At 36.7% G+C, this 24082-nt stretch overlaps 1 protein-coding gene across 1 annotated transcript in view; it reads left to right on the forward strand.

Moving 5' to 3' along the window:
- CRIM1 (cysteine rich transmembrane BMP regulator 1) overlaps positions 1 to 24082 on the forward strand; it is a 568056-nt gene that overhangs the window by 446703 nt on the left and 97271 nt on the right. Inside the window, exon 8 of the mRNA XM_075203677.1 lies at positions 23096 to 23224. Within this exon, the coding sequence (XP_075059778.1) occupies positions 23096 to 23224 (129 nt within the window). The remainder of the gene's footprint in view (positions 1 to 23095; positions 23225 to 24082) is intronic.

The raw sequence follows: 24082 nt of genomic DNA on the forward strand, positions 1-24082 counted from the left end.
GGTAATGTATGAAAATAAATTTCACTGCAAATTTACATATTCCAGACAGAGGCAAACAGTTAGTACTGGTCTGGGTAATACAGAATTCTGGGTAGCCCAGTTAGCATGGCTTGGGGAAACGATAGGTTATTTGAGGCTAAGAGCATACTCTATAAGCAGCCTGGAGTCAAAGCTCCTGAGCACGGGTCTCAATATTTCCTAACATAATTATTATTAGAATAGTTGCCTCCACTTATACTGGTAAAGGTAACTAACAGGTAAGCATGAAGGGCCTGATTCATTAAGGAACTTAAATTAAGAAGTTTCTTATTGAAGTCTCCTGGACAAAACCATGTTACAATGCAAGGGGTGCAAATGAGTTTTCTGTTTTGCACATAAGTTAAACACTGACTGTTTTTTCATGTAGCACACAAATACTTGATAACCTATTTGTACACTGACATTTAATGTTGATATTTGTGTGCTACATGAAAAAACAGTCAGTATTAACTTATGTGCACAACAGAATACTAATTTGCACCCCTTGCATTGTAACATGGTTTTGTCCAGGAGACTTAAATATGAAGCTTCTTAAGTTAAGTTCCTTAATGAATCAGGCCCTATGTGTGTATATGGGTTACCCTACAACTGTTATACCTGGTAAAATTTACAGGTGCTAATGCACCTCCACCTACAAACAATGAGCCGTCCTCCAAGCTTTCAATTTATTGATTTTTGTTTCCTTTGCTCTTTCTTATTATATACAACTTCATCATGCCCCCCCCAATATTTTGGTCAACTGTACATTTCTCACTTACATGGGAATAAATAAAAACGTTTCCATTTGACGCAAGTCTCGAAAGTATGCAAACTCTAATTGTATTCTTCCTCTGAAGGAAACAGTTTTCTTTCTCAGTTTTCCTTTTGGGTTAAGAAACATTTAGATTAGATATCTTCTTTACCGTAAGACTGGGAACTGGAGGATGGAAAAGCAGGAACGTCTTAAGTGCTCTTGAGTATGTTCCCAATCAGCACACAGTAGAACAATGGCTATGACATCAGAAAGCTGCTGTTGATCTTTGAGGAGAGTACTACACTGCAGCTAGGAAGCATTTGTATGTGTTATTATTCCAAGGCTATCCGCAGCAGTGAAGGATGACTCAAACAACATCAAGGGGGGTGCAGAATGTATGGAAATCTAATTTGCATATGAAATAACGAGAATATAGCCGGTTTTCTCTACCTCTTCACTAGAGTGGTCAAACAAGATTGATGGTGCTTTAGTAATATGCAAGACCCTACACTGTAGGAGTCTAAATGAAGCTATGAAACAAACTGCCTGTAGGCTACAGGCAGTTTGTTTCATAGCTTCATTTAGACTCCTTGGCTCCAACATGTTATTGTGTGACCAATACTAATTACTTATCTTTAGGACAATTAATATCATCATGTGTATTCTAATCGTAAAACCATGTCTTATATCATCCAAGACTTAACCTTGTGTTAACTTCCTTCTAGCTGGATAACAAAGGCTACAGAAAACAGTTGTTTTTCTAATTGTCCTATGTCTGGTTATCTATTATGTATGTGTCTTAGGGTATAACTCATGATGGCTAATATCTTGCATTTTATTAAATGGATTGAATATAAATTCATAGTAAAGCATGCAATTAAGATGTATTTGTAATGCTTTTGATGCATATTAAGGGAAATATTTAAGTAGGTGCCGGATCGCGCTAAGGCACGGAGTGCGCATTACCGAAGGTAATACGGTACCCCAATAACGGATTTTCCTTCGCAACCCTACGGGGTGCCGGGTTGCGAAGGAAAATCATCCTTATTGCGGTGCCGCAGATTACCTTCGTGCCCCGTTTCGGCGCGTTACCGCGATCCCGGGACCTAATTGCCCCAAAGTGTCTTCAGTACAATACTTTTACTATGCATTTAACATAGTTTTACCTTTCACAATTCTATGTTGAATGTCATTATTTGTTCCTTCACATGCAGTGTCATTAATGTTTATGTAAAACCAAAAATGCTTCTAACAAAGCAAAATAGTGCTGGATGCACTCAAGAAAACCTCAGAGCAACACAAAGCATGGGGAACATAATGCATAATTATTAGCTGTCCCTAAATTACGGGGTCAAGGCTAAGATTCAGTGATCTGTCCCTGTCTTCAGTATCCTCATATAGCCCAAAAACATACTGGTAGATCAACTGACTTACTGACTGGTAAGTGCTACTAGGGCATCGACTGATGTGAACACTTAAACATCCTCTGTAAAGAGCTGTGTAAAATGCTGAGGCTGCATAAGTTAAAGGATAATAAATGATAATCGCAGAATAAAATGCCTTTGTTTCTGCATGTTAGATGCAATTTCCCCCTGTATTTCTTGGTCTCTGTACTTCATAAGTTGATAATTATTAATTAGGTGTATTTAAAATGAAAGAAAGAGAAACAAATTCAGTAGAAATGGCATGATGGTGATTATAGTGTTCCAAGGTCTGCCCAAAGAGTATCATGTGTGACATGCAAACGTCCTTGGAAAGCATTTTAATATTTTGTCAACAATGATAAAGGACAATTGACACCTTTTTACGTGGCCTACAAACTGGTCATTTTGTGCATTTTGGTGTGTTGCTAGAATAGTCTATAAAGCTGTGGCGCTGTGTCAAATAGCACCACACAAACATTCTCAGTATTTTTTTTTCTAGGTAAAACAAATATATGAAATTGTCTTTTCTCTCACATCCAATTTGACCCAACATTTTGTGAGATTAAAATTGCAAGATTCAAAGCCAGAAGTAAGAACCTATAATAATTTGTTTCTGTATTCTGTTGGGAATGTACTTAAATGCATATTGCGTGTTGTCATTTATAGTCATTACTGTACAGCACTGTATGCTAACTTTACTAGTGGTATAAAATGTCATGCAATCCTGAGACGTATCTATTGACATGTATTATCCTAGTGACCTCATTTATGAATGTGCCAATAGAAGCCTTTAGTTTAAAGCTTTTACAACCACAGTTACCCAAGTTACATTTATTAAGATATGCCACAACATTTATAGGGGCCAATTCAATTCGGCCATATTATTCTATAAATAACGCAGCGCTAAAAGTATTACTATTAATACGGTAATTTTAACCCAGATTTTTACTCGCAGCAATTTTTATTATCAGTGTTAAAATGACCATACTAAAGGTAATACTGCATACTTTTACCGTAGTAACAGTCATAGGGGCATATTCAATTGTCCGCGGTTTCTGCTGCGGAAAAACTATTACGGTAATAGTAAGCCGGATTTCAGCTCGCAGCTCCCTGAGCCGTTAGCTGAAATCCAGTGAGAAAAGTACCGTAATACCGGTATTTACGCGCACTATTACCGTAATGATGGTATTAGTGCGCGGGGCGCGTTAATTTTGGCTGTAACGCCAACAATTGAATATGCCCCATAGTGTGCAGACTGCGTTACTTTCAGCAGTAACATAGCCAATTTAATTCTCCCCATAATGTTCAAAGAGGAACACTTAATATTTGTTTAATCTGTATCACATTTGCTTTTGTTTATAGATTAATAACATTAAATACAGTTTGCTATGTAAACCAGAATGTGTTTTCCCTGTGGATCTGTTCATAAGAAGCCAGTAATTGTATGTATAATTACACATGGAAAGCCATATCACTTTAATTTATAAGATTTCTTTTGAGCATGTAGTTTGAGACATCTACAGTGTCTTACTGAAAGTTACTTGCAGTGTAAATCTTTATATATTTTTTGTATATATAAATTAAGCGAAACAGAATTACCACAACAAAATGTTATTTTTAGCCATCGGCTATTTCTACTAATTTCTTATACCGTGTAACTCTAAATACCAGTTCAATCTTAGAAAGAGATAACATTTGTGCTCTAGTAGTTGCATTACTAGGTCTAAATACTAAATTAGCTTCTTAATTTTCTATCACTGTGGAGAGTACAATTAAAATGCTTAAGTAGCTGTTACATAGACATGGTTAAGCGCTTTAATTTCATTGCCATGTCAAGTGAATGATACTAAATAAGACTGCAACTTTAATTACAATCTTGCCTTCTTATATGCCCACAGGACTGGCAACAGTAGTGCAGACTTTATTTATTGAGTGTTACCAAGTGAAACATGAAGATAGATTTTATTTTCCAGACTATGAATTTTGTCCCTTTTTGGGGGGAGTGGATTGAAATAATTTGTTTCATTCACCTAATTCAGTCAGGCATGGTATTTGGCTGGAGCTGTTAGACGAACTATGGAACTATGTCTCCATTTTTACCTGCACACAGATCCAATCCGCAGGTTGGTTGTGATCTCTAGTTAAAATTGACCGACTGGAGCTGCCCAAGTGTGCCAGAACAGAACAGAATGGGGTGTATGCAGCACTTGGTTGGACTGAGCATATCCCCTGTTCACACCTAAACTATGAGACAGTTCAGAAACCCACCTAGCCCCACCAATGTCTCTCTCATCTCCATGCTGTCAACATGGTCTTATCAGCAGTTTTGTGGTAATAATTGGTGTGGCACACACCAGGGGGTAAATGTATCAAGCTGAGATTTTTCCGGCGGGTTTGAAAAGTGGAGATGTTGCCCATAGCAACCAATCAGATTCTAGCTATCATTTTGTAGAATGTACTAAATAAATGATAGCTAGAATCTGATTGGTTTTTCAAACCTGCCGGAAAACTCTCAGCTTGATACATTTACCCCCACATGTCTATTTGTAGGATTACACATTACTACTGTACCCCTAAAGACATGATTGCTAGCTATAGGCCTTGATTCTGTGGCTCTCTAGTCATTCCGTTAGTAGCAATACAATATGGTTTTAATTAGGTCCCCAATACAACATAAAGCAAAGGCAAACCAGTGAGTGATTTCAATCTCATACTCATAGATATTATTTACATACATGATTACAATAATAGACCATTTAATACAGAGGATCTGTATTTGAATATTACAATTTGCCAGGGAATGTATGATAAGGTTTACTCATTTACAACCTTTTATTTCACAATTCTTTGTTTTTCCTTTTTCACTTTTCCTTATTTTTAATTGAAGAATTTCAGTAAGAATTTACAAGATTGATGTGAAATATTGTACAATTTGTCTTTTGATAATTAAATAAAATATGGAATATTTTTAATTGATGCTATTTTTGTGAACTCCAGAGTTCCTTCTTTTCTCTTCAATCTTCAGCAATACAACTAGTAATATTAAACCTGTAGCTGGTTCGATATATTGACAACATTTTCTGACTACAGTGTTGTCTGGGCACCTATACAGCATGACACAAATGTGACTATGTTATGATGCATCCAGACATTTGTCTACCTTTGTGGATAGTACGTTGTTAGGCTTGACATTTTCTGAAATACTGCTCAGATTCTGAAGCTACTTTAACGTCTTTTTTTTATTACAGAACAGAATAACAAAACAGTTGCTCTGAAATTGCATATGTATGAGGTTTTTCTAAAATCATATACCTATCACAGCAGTTATCTTTGTGAGACACACCATTGGTTCCTTTTCACCTAGTTTGCATTATTATTCATACTTGCATTGCTCTGATGGCCAATTATTTGTCAGTCTAATGCAGATTTCTGGCTTCAAATCAGTAATACTTTGTGGACACGGCTGTTTAAATCAGCACGCCAAGTAAAGTAAATGCTTTCAGACTTTTGGGCTCCAAAAACATAATGTAAGCAAATGGACCCATATAAACATGCTTTCTGACAAACCTTTGCTTCATGGAAATTTTGACGTTGCCCCGCATTGTTCATAAGTGCTAACACTTGGTACAACATAATTGAGTACTTAGTGAGTACATAGTACACTATGCTGCAGGGAATCTTTGGGAACACAGGTCGTGAGGTTTTGAGGTTATTTGATTAACTGCCCCATTTAGGGATGGAGTATTGTGTATTTCATTGTATGCCAATTGATCTCTAGAGGTGTTCAAGGTTTTTACAGCCCATTTACTCTGACATTAATAGTAATGTCCAATCGATGTCAAAGCATTGGTTTTCCTGGACATCTGTATGCCCATATGGATGTAAGTAACAGGGAATTGAGAGAAGTCAATATAGAGAGAGTTATTAGCAAATGTGTGCATAGGTGCAGTTTAATAACCAGGTCAATACAAAGATCCTTTAAATCCATTCATCTCACTGAGCTAGAACTTCTTCAGCTTGAAATAGAGCCATACATACAGCATAAGTGTGGTAAATACTGGATTAAAATGGCAATTCTGTAAAGCAGAGGTTCCTCATGATATGTTTACTGAACATGCTTATAATGTAATTTCTTTGTATTTTAAATGCTCCTCCTCAATAATATTGCAGAGTCGGATCTCCAACAGTCCAGATAATAAAAATAGTGAGTGCCAAGCATAAGGGAAAAATTAAACAGATTATAAATGGATCACTATTGAACAATAGAGATGATTCCAGGGTTCACGGTAATTAGAGATGGGTGACACAGTTAGGTATCTAACAAAGGTATCTAATTGGTCAGGATAGCACATGGGATGGTCCCCCCTAGGTCATATGAAACCAGTAATGGACTGTGCCCGCACTTATGATGGTTGTGCCCTTAAATGTAAGTGATTGTGCCTATTTTTTGTTTTTAAAGTTAAAGCAATGTATATGGACTTCTTACTGACTGCTGACAATATTCATGTAGAATATAACAAACACTTTGCAGTCTCTATTTCAAGCAAGAGTTACTTATATCTCGTTTACAACACCGGAAAGGTCAGTAATAAAACTTGACCTAAAGTGTTAAAGGCTCAGCTTCTTATAATTTTTCTTTTCCATTTTTACTTCTAATGTAAGTGAAACCCCTTGCTGCTAGGCAGTTCTTGGTCTGGGCACTAAATCAGCCTGCGTAGACCCTGCTACTGATAAGCAGCAGGTGAGAGCTGAGAGGTGAAGGATATACCCATGTCAGCACTTTGCACAGGGAAACCATTCCTGATAAGAGTGTTTTCATCTGTAGTAACTGTTAATTCAGGCGTTCAGGGTTACCTTAGGAAAAATCTTTATCTAGGTGGTAGTGCAGCTTTAAATAATATTATTTCAACACAACTCTTGACATTGGGATACGTCTGCTACACAGTGGCACAATGGTTAGCAGTACTGTCTGGCAGTGCTGGGGTCATGATTTTCTATTCCAACCAGGGGCCTGATTCATTAAGGATCTTAAGTTGAGAAACTTCTTATTTCAGACTCCTGGACAAAACCATGTTACAATGCAAGGGGTGCAAATTAGTATTCTGTTTTGCACATAAGTTAAATACTGCCTGTTTTTTTCATGTAGCACAAAAATACTTGATAGCTTATTTGTACACTGAAATTTAAAGTTGATATTTGTGTTCTACATGAAAACACAGTCAGTATTTAACTTATGTGCAAAACAGAACACTAATTTGCACCCCTTGCATTGTAACATGGTTTTGTCCAGGAGACTGAAATAAGAAGTTTCTCAAGTTAAGATCCTTAATGAATCAGGCCCCAGATCCCTATCTATGTGGAGTTTGTATGTTCTCCCAGTGTTTGTGTGTGTTTCCTCCAGGTGCTTCGGTTTCCTCCCCGAGTCCAAAAACATATTAGTAGATTAATTGACTTCTGACAAAAATAGACAATAGTGTGTGTTTGTGTGTGTGGCACAAACACATGTAGATTGTAACTTCCAGTAGGGGAAGGTACTGATGTGAATGATTAAATATTCTCTGAACATACAAATGGCACTATAAAAACAAGGATAAATAAAGAATAATACACAGAACTTTGTCAGTTCCTTGCAATAACATGTTCATCATTCAGCTCATCAGTGCATTTGAAAATGAATGGCAATAGTCCTGTTTATATTGTCTTTTAGCTGAGAGCCTTTGCCTCAGTGCCGTCAACAATCCTATTACATATAATTTCAGTTGTGTTTCTGTGACTGCTCACAGCATCAATAATTATAAATACAATATCAATTTATATAGATCTTCTGTGAAACATTTTGAAGCATTTCTACTGATATGTGAATGTAGCTTTAACTGTTCTCAGTAACATTGTATCTGCAAAGATAAATGACAGCATTATGAGAATTTGGGGTGCTTGTTCTTGTGTTGTCAGTATCACTGAATTGGGGATGATAATAAAGTTACAGAATTTGAAAAACAAAACAAACCTTGAGCTAACCAGGAAACCCTGTGGTAACTAATGGCGGTTTGTCAATAAACAGATTTATGTTCTTATTGTTAAGTTTTGTATACAAAGCTTTTGGATAAATAAGTAATTTAATAAATATACACTGCATTAAAATTGCTGCACAGTAAAACAGATCATTAGGCTTGGTGTAAACATTTTAAATGGACAGGATGACATCTCCTTGATCACTTGGATGTCTGTCTGACATGTTGTTGTCTTGACTGGGGTTTCTGCTAAGATACTAAGATATCCAAATAGTTCTCACAATTGCACATGTTTTTATAAGCATACTTTAATACTACACCTGCTGTGCAATACATCCATCACAGTTGTATAAGGTGGTTTTAAATTAAAATATACCATAGCTATACCTCCCAACTGTCCAGGGACATCCAGATTTGTGGGCCATAATAGGACATACTTGCCTACTCTCCCAGAATTTCCGGGAGGCTCCCGAATTCCGGGGAGTCTTCCCAGACTCCCAGAACAGTAGGCAAACCCCCCCAAAATTCATGGCATTGAAAAGCGGGGGCAGGCTTAATTACATCGTTAAGCGCCGCCCCTGCTATTAAATACCTTGAATTTCTGTATTTAATGGTAGGGGCAGGGCTATAGTGACGTAAGGACGTTGTCACGGACCCTCCTACTTTCTGTCACATGATCTGTACTCCGATCTCCCGGAGTACAGATTTAGAAAGTAGGCAAGTATGCAATAGGGATGGGGCTTAACAAAAAGTGGGTGAAGCTTTACTGCAAATTTGCCTATTTGTGGCGTAGTTTGAGCATATTTTGTCCTGAGTTTGTTATTCTAAATGTTGGGAGATATGGCGTATATAAAAAATAAAACTATGCTGAGGGTTAAGGATAATGTTTTAGATGTTTATACCACAATGAGTCCAGCCGTACAACTTAAGGACTTAGATGCAGGGATAAGTCAATTTTAAAGATTAAATGACATTGCATGCTATCAAATTTTATATCTCAATATAATGTATAGCACTCATCTTCTTCTTACCCACCGTGAATGCCCAGATTTGGGTGTGAGGGGTTGTATGATTTTGGGGTACATCTTAAGTACTTATAAATTTCCTCTACACAAAATGAGAAATATGCTAGTCAGAAGGGGGATAAGTAGCAAATGCATAAATATATTACATTTTAATATAGTATGTATTTCTGTAGTATGAAATACCTTATTTTAACATGCAACATTTCTTGTCAACTCATACAATGTTTTGTTCTGTCTACAAACCCAAGCACCATGTTTGGTAGTACTATTGCTATTAATGTGTATGTAAAGAGCTTTTATACTGTATTTATGTACTGTATCTTTACTTCAAACATTGTGGCTACAAGGCTCAGCCTCTTATAAATCAATAGTGATTGATTTATGAATACCAATACTCAGAGAAGTAATTTTGTTTCAACATAGTAAATAAACTATGCCCATATGTCTAACTGACATTTAATGTTGTACTGAAGTCCATCACATTGGATGAAAAAAAAAAAAAAAATTAATTTTGTAATCCTCTTTACAACTGTAGCCTTCAGCTCACGAATATTAAAATTGCTTGCTTGCAATTGATTAATCATAGTGTCGTTAGGCGCAGCGCAAATCTGCTTCCATTAAATCTAGTGTGCTATTGACACATTATTAGAGTCTGTGGCGCTATATCTGACCCTTAGTCAGTAAATAAAACTTCTCTATTTTGCCCTTCCGTACAGCAACACTTTTTATAACCACGCCTATTTTACTTACTTATTTTGAAACTATTTAGTTTAAGAAAAATGTAAATGTATAATATCAAATTTGCAAATTTCCATTGAATTGTTACAGTTTAGTTCAATACAGTTCTATCCCATACTGTTGCTGGTGTATAATGGATATGATGCAATTGTTTTATTCAGTATTTTTCTATTATTATGTAAAATAGCACAAAATGGATTACATAATGAAGTAACCTGTTGCTTTCCATTGTTTGGTCCTTTTAATGACTTAACTGTATGATGGGTGTACATACAATGTGAATTTTTTTTGCTAAATAATTATTACAAAGTACAAATGGGCTACGCACAGCGTTTGTAGCCATTTTGTATCTGAACCAATATTTCAGTATGTTGTCTGTTAAATCATTAGGATTCGATGAAATAACTGAGGCAAGTAAGTTGAGGTAGCTGTCCCATGAATATTAGTTTGTCTACAAAATGGCTGCCCTACTGTCTGTGTGAAACTGGTACATATTAAAGAATAACTACAGGATTAGAGATGAAACTCACAATATTCAACAGTTCTTTCTGCAGTTAGGATTTGTGCTTTCTTCTTAATAATAAATATGTGATACACTTTTTTATTGTGGCATGAAAAAACTACTCTAGTGTCAAGTTTAATCACAAGTCAAGAAATCTGAAATGGGCCATTAAGACCGCCAAGCAACACGCGAAGGAGAATTTGTCTCTCGTTGTCTTGTCATGGCAGACAGTAAATGCAGGAGACTTTCTTAGTTATCATTTAATACACTATTTCTTTAGCACATGAAGACATCAGCTCACGGTGTCTGAAATGATTAAGTCAGAGCCAGGCTAGACATGTTTGTTCAATGTCCAATAGCTTTCATAAAAAGGAGGAATGTAAGCATGGTTAAACCCAGTTAAATCAATACCAGCACTAGTGGCGAGCCTTGGATGCCATAAGGCATACCTAAAATCACTAAAGGCCTTGTTGTCTTTATTATATTAACCAATATGCTGCTGATTAAATTCCCATGCAGTAAGTCATTTTTAAAGTCCTATTTTATATATCGGCTGCAATCAAAACAAAGATGCATTGATTCAGTATACAAGTAGAATAAAAAAATGTGAAAATTAAATTGGGCTACAATTCATATGGTTCGTTAAATCCTGTAGCTTAAAGTAGTTGACATGTAAAATAAATGTAACTTCAAATATAGGTGGCCCATAAGGAAAATAAATGTTTATGGTTGTGTGCTATGCTGCTCAGAGAAATATTTTCAATTTATTTATTAGTGTTTTAATTTATTTTTAAGGAGTGACATTCAAGGGAGGGTTGGCAGCATTTTCATGGGGGCCTAGTATAACTAAGTGGAGCATGGAATAATAGCACCCCTTGACACATTTTCTTGAACAGGCTACTATGAGTACACTATTAATTCATGATTATGTCTACCTTGAGGATAGCTGTTACTTTACAAGCTACCTAAAGTGTTTTTCTTGACTCCCTGCTGTGTGACTGATGTTGAATCTTAGTAAATAACCTCTTTAAATATTTGCTATATACAGTGACTGAGCACAGGGCCAAATGTACAGTTAACGCTGCCCTAGGCAAGTCAATGTACCCTATATATTTATGCCCTGTATCCAACAACCCATCCTCCATTACTTTTACAGGGAGAGTAAGCAGCTGGTAACCTAGTTTTCATATATAATGAAAATGTTGGCTGTATACTGCTATCGAAAGTACAGAGCATGAAAACATTGTGTTTTAATTTTTCTTGTTGCACAGAAAAGGGGGTTAGTCTTATCCTGTGTGTGCTGCGAGGCAGATTGATTAGCTGCGGTATTTGGTGCAGTGAACAGGTTAATCTCAGACTTCTACATTCATTGCAAACCCTACATGAACTGACCCCCTCTGCTAATCACCAACCTTCACCTGGGAGATTGTCCATTCATTGAAGTCGGACAGCATGTGCTGTGAAATTGGGGCAGTGTTCACAACAATACTGGAATTACTTCTGTAGAAAAGAGGGAAAAGGATTACAATCTATAATTGGAAGTGAAGAATTAAATCCAATTTCATTATTGAGGCAGATCTGATTTAATGTGGGTGGCTTTTCTGTTGGCTCAGAGAGAAATCCTTTACTTCTGTTAAATGAGTGCACTGCAGCAATTGACATGACATAATTGAACTAGACCTGTATTCAGTCCAGCATTGTACAACATGTAGTCTGTATGGTGTTGGCACACTCTTGTTCTTTGCCAATAAAAATAGTATCTTATCTTACAAAAAAAAGCAAGTTGCAATATCTTTGTGTATAAGGCTATTTTCCATTAGTCCTTACCTATACAATTATGTAATCACTAGTATGAGCCATTTATATCATCTACTACTTTTCAATGGGACGTGGACATCACTTGATAATGCCATTCATCATCAAGTAGTGGGGCAATGTGTTATCACACTGCTGTCCACTCAGTCTTTATTAAGGTGGGTGTAGCTTTTTGATGTTATTTGCCCCATGACAGCACATCACTGGCCCCACATTCCAGGAAAACTCAAGATTCTGTGATTCTCCTCCTGGTTTTGGGAATTCCCTGGACATTCCATTAGAGTAGGCAACTATGTTTTGCATATCTCCAAACACCCTGCCCTGTTTTACTTCTGTATCATAGTTTGTGTATTTATAGTATTTAAAGTGTATTTTATGCTGAATTAAATATAACTATTCAGCCCGTGTAATGTTTAGTGGTTATGGTAAATTGTGTATTATGGAAATTTGTGTCCATACGACTGCTTATTGTTGTAACACATGTTCAGTTCTGGCATATGCCAGGAGAGCTGCTGTGTCTAAGAGTATCATTGGGCTGGTTAAGTCCCCACCTTTTTATTTACTTTTATTTTTTTAATGTTCTTACTACCTCAACCTTTAAAACTTTAATAAAGTATAATGAGTTTTCTTTCTAAGAGTGCATGCAGGCACATGGGTGATTCCTGTGCATTGCCCATACTGCTGTGCCACATGTTCACATACTTTTGAATGGAGCACAAACAGGCCTGAGACACACCACAGATGGGGCTTATAATATCCCTATGATAGGTGTAAAAGATGTATGTGGACATTTGTAGCAATGAAGGACAGAATATAGACACATATACAGGGATCTTAACTGCAGAAAACAAAAGATAATAAAAGAAAGTTAAATTAAACTAATATTTGGTAATAATATTATGTACAAAAGCATTTTTTCCTACAGTCACTGTCATTGGTAAACAGTTTATTGCATAAGGCAATGCAGGGACAATGTGGGAAAATTCAGTGTAATATTTAAATATAATTAAAGAGATATATTTGTGAGTCTAAGGGCTAAATTTACTAAGCTGCGGGTTTGAAAAAGTGGGGATGTTGCCTATAGCAACCAATCAGATTCTAGCTTTCATTTATTTAGTACTTTCTACAAAATGACAGCTAGAATCTGATTGGTTGCTATAGGCAACATCTCCACTTTTTCAAACCCGCAGGTTAGTAAATCTAGCCCTAAGATATATACATGCACATATTATACAAGTGATATTATATATAGCCGAAAAGTCTCAATAAGAGCTCCCATATCTGTTCTATATTTTGTGTCTGTCTTTGTACGTTCTTTTTCTGTCCCGTACTATCTTCATCATAAGGATCGTGATATTGTAGATCCTGTCTGAGGTATGTCTTAGCTATACTGGAATGGGGCTGTTAGACAGTTATTGCTCTGTCTTAACATATTGCGGTACCAAAAGGTGGAACACATTGGACAGTAGAATATCAGCCCCAGGCAAGCAATCTAAAGTCATCTAAAATGATAAAAGTTCACACAGTCTTGGACAGCTCTATAAAACACTGAAATACAGAAAATACATGGAAGCTGGGAGAAGCTGTCCATTTGTTGAAAGGAAACCAGATAGCTGACATGTGGAGATGAACAGTTGGTTGCTGTAACCACTCATCCATGTCTAAGCATGTCAGGTGAAATCAGTACTTGTATTGTCCTAAATTACTGAAAATTAGACTAGGTATCAGTCTTCATTTCTGGTAAAGGCATTTCTTTTGGGGTTTTTTTTATGCAAAAAATTCTTTAAATCTTTCCCTTACAAGTCTATTGAGAGAATCATTGAGTGTTAACCCCCCCTCAGAGTTCCTATGCTATTCCATGGGGCTTATTTACTGTTGTGTGAAATTCCTCTCAGCATGAAATGGGCACATACATTAAAATCAGGCCTGGATTTAAATTGTGTGCACCCCGAGCCCGCTTAGTGGACTCATCCCACCTCCACATACACACACAGCTGTTAACCTCTATGGCCAACATTCATCTTTGGTGTATGTACAAATTGTTACCACTAGGTACAGCAGTTACAAACACAAGAAAGATAATTAAAAACAACAACATTGAACTATATATTGAGTTATGGAACTTAAGTAAACATAAAAAAGTGTAAGATGTTGAAACAAGGGTCAGCCTACAGCCTCTGCAATTCAGCTGCCTTAGGTCTGGCCCATACCGCCTTTCCATAAATCGGGCTCACTTTAAGGCTGGCCTCACCCCGGCCAAGCTGAATGGATGGAATCTTTCCAAATAAGAAAGAAAGAAAAAAATAAATTAATTCAGCCATGTGCCTTCACTACATCATCAAACAACCATATTGTACACAGCCTGGACTGGGTCCCACTATATCAGGAAGGTCAGGAGTTTGGGGTACCCCTGCTGTAGTGGAAACTGACCCCTGGCTGGCCAACACAGGGCTGTTACAATATGGGAAGGGGGAGGTAAAATACAGCATGCCCCCCACTCAAAGGCTACCAGCACTGCACTAAAAAGCACTATGGCTCTTAATAGGCCTACTAGGCTGTGGATGCCAGGGTAATGAAAAAGACTGTGGGTCCTCATTGGTTCCAATATAATTGTTAGTGGTTCCCAAGACCCTTGCCCATTTTACCAAAATAACAGAAGTAAATACAACACAAGACACATTCTTGAAATAAAGTTAAGTTGAAATAAAACTCACCCAAAACCCAGCATTTGCTGCTCTATTATAAATGATAAAAATCTACTTTCTTTGTACTTGTCAAAGTCCAATAAAAAATTCTTCCTGTTTTGTAATTGAATGGAATAAGAAGGAAATCCCCCATAAAAGACAACCATATACTGCTCACAAGTGCCCACCACTGAATGACTTTGACCTGGATTGATTGAAAGCCTCATTAGCCTTTCAAGTGCTTCCCCATGCTGGCCAGTGGTTAAAGCTAATTCTGATCAATTTAGGTCTCAGTCATTCAACTTTTAGCAAGCAGTCTAGTGTTAGCTTTCAAGGTTTTTTTTCTCCCATTGGATTACGGAAGAATCTTCCATTGGATTACCATGAAGAATGAAGATAGTATTTTGTATTAAAATGGTGAATGAGGGGTTCCGGTGAGTGTTTAACATATGTCTATGTGTTTTTTTGTGAAATGACAGCTATTTTGGAACTACCTGGTTGTGGGTGCTGAAACATATACTTCCACAAAAACTGTTAATGGTTCGGGCAAAAACAGCTGGCAATGATCTGCTGATTCTCCTGCTGTGGAAAGTTGCTCGCTAATCTATTAGTTTTACGTCTATTTTCCTGCTCCGCAACCCCTGCATTTTCACACCAGGTTCTGCGAGCAGGCGCTTCCATTGAATTGGAAATGATTTGGGCATGATAAGTGTAATTTATGTGTGAGAAAAAATATTTCCCAGGGACACTTTACTGTTGAGCAGGTGCATCTAAACACTTAGGGGGGTAATCAATTGTTAGCGAGATCGCTGAAATACTCGCGCTCCAAAAATATTACCGTTAATACGGTAATATCTCGCTGAATTTCAGCTCGCAGCTCCCTGAGCAGCGAGCTGAAATCCAGCGAGTAAATTACTGTATTAACGGTATTTACGCGCAGATTACCGTATTAACGGTAATAATTTTAGAGCGCAAGTATTTTAGCGATCTCGCTAACAATTGAATACCCCCCAACAGCATAATCATTAATATAAATATAGTGTTCCCAAATCACTTACACACGGTATTAGAGAAAAAATAGAAGGATGATTTATTCTGCAGAGCAGGATTAAGTACAGCATGGCCCCTTAACGATAGCAGGTCCAACAAATGAGGAAATCAGTTCAAATAAATCCAGTGGGATAGGTACAGCATGGTCCCCTTAACAATAGCAGGTCCAACAAGTGAGGAAATCAGTTCAAATAAATCCAGTGGAATAGGTTCACAGCACATCTCTGGCAGAGCATCACCTTTTAGCCAAAGTTAGTCACATACCTGTCCAGCTCCCAGAGAAGCCTCTTTTATCACTTCATAATCCCCCCCTTGGGAACTCCTGCCATGGGGAAGTTGCAAAAGGTCTTGATTGGTTGGCTTCTCACTCTATCCAGCCCCTTCCCCAGGTGTCTTCTCTCAGGTGACACCTACTGGGTCCGGCTCCTGGCTGTCTGTAAAGCTCACTAGTGGACAATAGGGAGCAAACTGAAGGAACAATGGTAGCTTAATTCACTCAACTCCTGAGAGTTCCCTGTGGAGGGAGAATTTAACCCCTGAAGTGCTATTCCATGGAGATGTTACATTTCGATACATTAACCTTTATATTGAGACATTCTGATTTCAAACCAAATCTACACAACATCTCATAACAATGGACATTTGAGACAAATGGTAATTATCTTAGCTAACACAAGCAAAATGACTTCTGCTGTCCTGTTATTTTCAAACAATATGGCAATATTCTTTATATTTCGAATACATATTATATAGCAGGTAAATAGTGTGGCCAAAATGTACCTGATAACATGAACTAATAATACACATAATACACCAATGCTTTGATGTATATACTTAGACTGGGCCAAGGATTAAAAAGTGCATTAAACTGTAAGAAACGGGTGATGAATTAAAGTCCTCAGTCCAGTAGCACCCTGTTTCGTGACATATGGATTTTCAATTAAAATGTTTATTTTATTTTTTTATATTCAATACATAAGTCAAGAGGCTTTTTAAAAAAGACAATGTTGTGCCAGTATCACTATCAGTTGGCACGTACACCTGCCCTGTAGCTGGTGCAACTGGTAGGGCTAAAACCAAGATACAGCCACTTCTGCATGGGAACGCCCTTACTGTACATGAGATACATTAGTCTGCCCCTTTCTCCCCTCAAGTTCTTGGCAGTTCTAAGTGTCATTTGACATGAAATGCAGGCAATTGTGTTCATTGGTATAAGGTACATTTCATTTCTGAGCTATTTCACACAAATACATCCGAACATGAATCAATCACCAATAATGCACAATACTGTCTTGATGCATCTCGGAGAACTAGAAGTTTCATCGTCACCTTTGCTGGAATTGATAATAACAACTATTTCATACCCCTCTTTAACAAATATTAACATGTAAAGGCAACAAAATATGAATTGTATCTAACATGCAGAAAAAGAGGCTATTTAAAAGATATGAACAAATCTTGAACACCTGGGACTGTCCCTGGATAGGAGACAATTGGCAACTATGCTAATCTATCAGATCACCAGTTAATAACTAATATGTTTAACTTGGTTTAGTTTTTTTATTTCATCTTATTGTTGTAGATGCTGAAATTATTTGCATGATTAAGTCATGGAGTATGAACCCTTTTAATTTTTAGTACTGTGTAATATTAAGTTTTGTTCTCTTCAGGTTGAGAAATTTCACATTGAGATACATTTATTATTCCTAACAATGTGATTGTAAAACAAATTAAAAACAGGTGTATGGGCTGAGACACCACACCTCACTGTCACATTCTAGCAGCATCAGCTGTATTCTACCTGAGCATAGCCACAAGGAGGTAAGCCAATAAGAATGTAGGAGAGAACTGAATCAATCATTCACAATACACTGACAAGCTGAAACCGTGCTTTGTTGACTTTAAATATTGGAAGATTTACATCCCATTGCATATGCATATGGTGCATAACCACTATTGCGAAATAACCAATTATGAAAACTGGTGCACAGCTTTGTAACCCGTAGCAACCAATCAGAAATGTGCTTTTGTTTTCTAACCTGCATTAGAAAAGTGACAGGCAGAATCACAGTTGTTGCTATGTGTAACAGTATTCATCAGTTTTTATAAATGCCCTTTATATTGTTGCTTTGGGATAAAAAATAGGCAGAATAATTGATGCACAATAGTTGACTTTTAACGGTGTAGTGTCCATAATGTGTTACATTTTTTTTATTTTACTCTAAGTAACTTGTGATTCATATGCATTTGCATCAAAAGGTCTGCATGAATGCATGGAAAAAAATATTATTTTCATAACTGACAAGCTTTAAATCTGCTGTTCGTAGTAGGGAGACTTTTGAATGGGGTATTGTGTGCCACAGAGGGTGGTCTGCCACACGTTAAGGCTGACTCACCCAATGATATGTATTGGATTATATTTTTCTTTGAAAATAAAAACCTATGCAGTATGTTCAATTCAGAACTTCCACAAATTATTGCCAATACCAACAGTGGTATGTTCTGTAAAGTTGAGTGGTTCTGTTAAATTAAATATTGATTTTTGCAATTTTGTAAAATTGTAAATATTGGATGAAAACACCCCAGTTTTTACCAAAATAATTGCCTAGTGATTAGCACTTCTGCCTTACAGCACTGGGGTCATGAGTTCGATTCCCGACCATGGCCTTATCTGTGTGGAGTATGTATGTTCTCCCTGTGTTTGCGTGGGTTTCCTCAGGGTGCTCCGGTTTCCTCCCACACTCCAAAAACACACTGGTAGGTTAATTGGCTTCTATCAAAATTGACCCTAGTTTCTGTCTGTCTGTGTAAGTGTGTGTCTATATTTGGGAATTTAGACTGTAAGCTCCAATGGGGCAGGGACTGATGTGAATGAGTTCTCTGTACAGCGATGCGGAATTAGTGGCGCTATATAAATAAATAAATGATGATGATTATGATAAATAAAGTCATAGATTTTGCTCTTTAATTTACTAAAATAAATCTGTGGAACTGTAAAACAAAAATAGTTATTTTATTCAATACTGTAAAAAGGTTTATGTGGTGTAGGGATATACATATTATCCTGACAACTTAAAAGTATGTTCTTCATATTGTGCTAAAGCGTTCCACATCCTAAACCTTGGTTTTGAATAATAATTGATAATTCATATAGAATAGCTCACAGATACTGTGCTATAGTTTGCTTTGATTATATAAATTGGACATGAACATACAGTCGTTTTTTGCCATCAGTTTTTCATGCTGTTCTAAAGTACAGAAAACATCAGTAAAACACAATGGGGTATATTTACTAAACTGCGGGTTTGAAAAAGTGGAGATGTTGCCTATAGCAACCAATCAGATTCTATTTATCATTTATTTTTTCCACATTCTACAAAATGACAGCTAGAATCTGATTTGTTGCTATAGGCAACATCTCTGCTTTTTCAAACCCGCAGTTTAGTAAATATACCCCAGTGTGTCAAGTGGAAAAAACAAACACACAGCAAAAAGCTGAAAAAATGCTAAACAATCAAAACAGCAAAAATGCTATAAAAAGATAACAAAGACAAAAGATTGTCAGCGACAGATACAAATAAGTGTAATTGCGAAATTGCAATTTATAGTAGATGTGGACATGGTTGAAGGAAGAAAAAAAGAACTTGGGTCCCAAAAACTTAAACTTGATCTCCTGACTTCTACACACAGTAGAGGCAGCAATTTGTATGGGCTAAACCAATTTTCTTGAGACTGCAGCCAATTAATTCACTTGTAATCAGTCCCTAATCAATTTTGGCCTACCATAAAAATTAGCCTTGGTAATTGGACATTTCTTTCACATATCTATTTAACATTTAAAATAATGTAACAAAAAATAATTGTTTCTTTTTATTAATTAGTTATGAAATGTAAGTATATATCATGTATTTGTAAGGGAATATGAAAGACTATTTCTAGCTTTTGTGAGTGATAAAGAAATTGTAATTGTTATCCTGTCTGATCATACGTTATTGCAGAGGTGTACAACTTGTGGTTAGGGGTTGTAAGTGGGGTTCCAGAATCTCTTTACAGACCCTGTTATTGGCAGATATGCAGTAAATCCATTGGGAACAACTTTGTGGTATGTGAGAACTTATTGACACTTGGGGGAATATTTACTAAACTGAAGTTTGAAAAAGTGGAGATGTTGCCTGTAGCAACCAATCAGATTCTAGCTGTCATTATGTAGAATGCACTACATCAATAAAAGCTAGAATCTGTTATAGGCAACATCTCCACTTTTTCAAACATGCAGTTTAGTAAATATACCCCTTGAGTTCCAGTGACAATGACATTCTAACACTTGAAGTCCTATGACAATGGCATGCTGACACTTGTGGCCCCAGCTAAAAGATAGTGATTACTAATGCTGTATAAAGCGTAACCTCTGCATTATCATTTAACCATACCTCACAACATGTCTGTCCGCAGCAGCGGGATAAGGGGCGTGACCAGGGCGTCAGAGGGCTGCGCTGCCCATTACATACCTCCCTTCTCCCAACATTCCCACCTGCAGGACAAACATACCCTGAAATAACATAATATATCAGTTTGGGTCGTGTATTGCTATGTAAAGCAATCTGCCACACCTCTTTGCATTCTCCAGTTATATTGGTTAATTACATTTTTAAACTCTGAAGTAAGGATACTGTTTTTTTTAGATCAAAAGATGGGCTGACTTAATATATCCTCGTTGCCCCACACTCATAAGTTGAGCAGTAAATAATTTAGATATCTATGGGAGGAGTTAACGGTATACATTTGACCCACACATGGGGGTAAATTTATCAAGCTGCAGGTTTGAAAAAGTGGAGATGCTGCCTATAGCAACCAATCAGATTCTGGTTATCATTTATTTGGTACATCCTACAAAATGGCAGCTAAAATCTGATTGGTTGCTATAGGCAACATCTCCCCTTTTTCAAAATCGCAGGTTGATAATTTTGCCTCATGATGTCTATTAACCCCTAACCCTTTGGGCAGCGCCACCTCTGTTCAGCATGTGTAATGTAGAGTATTTATCGATTTGTTTTAAATTATATTTAAATATACATAAACCTTTTGCAGTATAATCCTTTTTACTTTCATGCCAAGAAACATAAACCATTGAATTAATGTGTGAACAGGCATCTCAAATAAACCTAAAGTCATTCTAAGGCCCTCCTAAAAGATGCCCCCACCACCCCATACCATGGTGCCCTAAACCTGTGTTTCCCTGGACATAAATACCTTTATTTTACCTTTTAGACAAATAATAGAATTGCAGATTTCTTTATTGTGTCAATTAGATTTTAGTGCAATGAAAACAGTTTTTTTTAAAACATTTTGCATTGCATAATGATCTAGCAAACAAGAAAAAAATCTATCCACTATTATGCGTGCCACGTAAAGGTAACATTTCATTGTTCCTCTGGATTATATACATATCAGAATGCGGCCTTGTATGTTATGGATCCATAGCCATCATCTCTGATGCATTCCCAAATCAACTAATTTAGATTAGTTCAAATTGCGTAAATAAAAAATAGAATTCTTGCCTTGAGACACATCATTTTCCTCTAAAATTTCCACATGTTGTTTACAGCTTCATTTTTCTGTTATAAAAATATTGTAGTCACACTTTTAGTGTAATACCAATAAGGCCATTTCTCTGCCTCATCTGTTTTACTTTATCGGTTATATAAAACGTTATAAGCAATTGTAATGTTAGTCTGGGCAGCCACTGTACAACAGCAGCTGCAACGAAGAGAGAAAGATTAAAATAAAAACATAAATTGTTAAGTGCAATAGTGGCAGTTGAGTGGTTAACAAAGCCAGTATGTATATTTCAGAGCACATTCAATGATCCATTGTCACAATCATCCACTTGTGCACAATATAAGGCTTTGAAATTTCCAGATTGCTATTACAGAACACAGGTTAAGACCTTCCATTAAGGCAGAGCTGTGCTCTGATCACCTGAAGAAATAATTCCCATTTTACTGTTCTGCTATTTTTAGTGGTTCCATGCATTTTCATTTTTAATATAATTTGCAAAAACGTGTCTCTATATCAGTAGTTAATCTTATTGTACCTAAAAGATCTCTGAGAAACACAAATGAGTATACCTCCTCTATATGTCTCAGCATATCCTATGTGAAAATAATGACGTTTGACAATATGTTCACAACTTGCCCTGGCCATGATCATGGTATATATATTTCATGCCCCAAATCAGTAGGACACACTCATCTTGTACAGTTGCAGAGATACCATCTTTTAACCTGGTGCCTATGAATTGTTATACTGATTTTATAGTGTTATCTACCCACTCCAACACCATTGCTTGCATGACATAGAAACAGGTAGTTTACTGTATTTTGGGCTGAAATGATCGTGCCCTTGCAGACATTGTGATCAGACAGACAAAGAGGGTATCTGTGGCTTGCACTATATGAAAGTCTCTTGTACCACTATGGGTTGATAGGACCGCTCTTGATCACCTATAGTTCTGGGTCCTGGGCTACTGCTCCAACAAGGGTACACTCATGCCAATCTACCTTTTAAGTAAACCGGAAGCATTTCAATTTATTCTTCTATTTCTTTCAGGGTTGAAGGGCACCATTAAAAAAACAATGTATGTGAAGCAATCATCATATAGTCTTGCTTTACTATGTTTTTATTTGTGCAGACATTTCAAAATTGATTAATAGTTTGCAAGGGTGTATAGATTATTTCATCAGTAGTGTCAAACTAGGGTCTATCAGGAAATCAGTGAATCATTTATATATAGAAACATTACATTTAGAAGCAAGGTGTAACAAAGACATTGCGTACTCTGAATATTGCAGTAAGTGTATAGTACTAAGGAACAGTTGTGTTATGTGAAAACCCCCAAAAAGCTTAGTAATAAACATATTATTCTTAAAAACATACGGTAATAACTTTTAATGGTCAAAGTAATCAGCAATTACAGGTATGTTTGTGTATTTTTTTGTATCTTGATCTTATCAAACTTCAATTTGAATTTGCACTTGTAATGTTTAGTCTTTATCGCTCTCTTCTTTTTTGCAGAACCTACATACCTCACTATGGCTCCACCAACGTGTGATCTGTTGATGAATTGCACATTGAGTGACAAAGACTGCAGCTATGGATTCCGATTAGACCAGAATGGCTGCCGCACATGTCATTGCAAAACAAGTAAGTGAATTCCCTTAGTGTTTTTGATAGAAAACTCTTACCTTTAGCTGATTATTGGAATAAATTCTTTATTGGACCAGGGGTGACTCAGCTTGTACTTCATTATAGGCATTGACTTCTTGAGTACAATTATCTTTGGACTATTCTACAATGATCAGTCTTGTCTTGGACCAGTAAAAAAAGGAAGTTTGCCACTTGTCCTTATAGGGCCCATGGTTGTAGGGATTGAAATTGTCAGGGTTGGTCTTCAGAGTAAGAGCAGCCACCATCCATCCATTGATAACCTCCTCCCTTCTAGTGAGCAAACAGGAATGGGGAGACTTTGCCTATCCGGTAATCTTACAGGACACCTCTTGGAGTGAAAATGTGAGGATGCACTACCACTGCCACATACATTAGGTTCTTACAGAAAACTACATTTCTTATACAGCTCACCTACTGGTTAAATACGTTGAATTAACAAATTTCAAAGGTTCTGGACATTCCTTTAATGCTGGTACCCAGTGACTATTATACATTCATCTCTACCATTCTAGAGATGGATGTTGGTACCATTCTTGGCCTTAGAGCCAGGTTGGTACTATTCTAATAGAATGGTACCAACCTGGCTCTAAGGCCAAGAACAGATTTATCAGCAACTGGGTGTACGCATTTAAAAGTCTCTATATTGTATAATAGTCGTCTGCTGCATAACATTGAAATAAACCACTTTTAGTACTCCAGGCAGTATATTTACTAAATTGCGGGTTTGAAAAATTGGAGATGTTATCTATAGCGACAAATCAGATTCTAGCTGTCATTTTGTAAAATATACTAAATAAATGTTAACTAGAATCTGATTGGTTGCTATAGGCAACA

This window comes from Mixophyes fleayi, chromosome 3, assembly GCF_038048845.1.
Source record: "Mixophyes fleayi isolate aMixFle1 chromosome 3, aMixFle1.hap1, whole genome shotgun sequence".
Lineage (NCBI taxonomy): Eukaryota > Metazoa > Chordata > Amphibia > Anura > Limnodynastidae > Mixophyes > Mixophyes fleayi.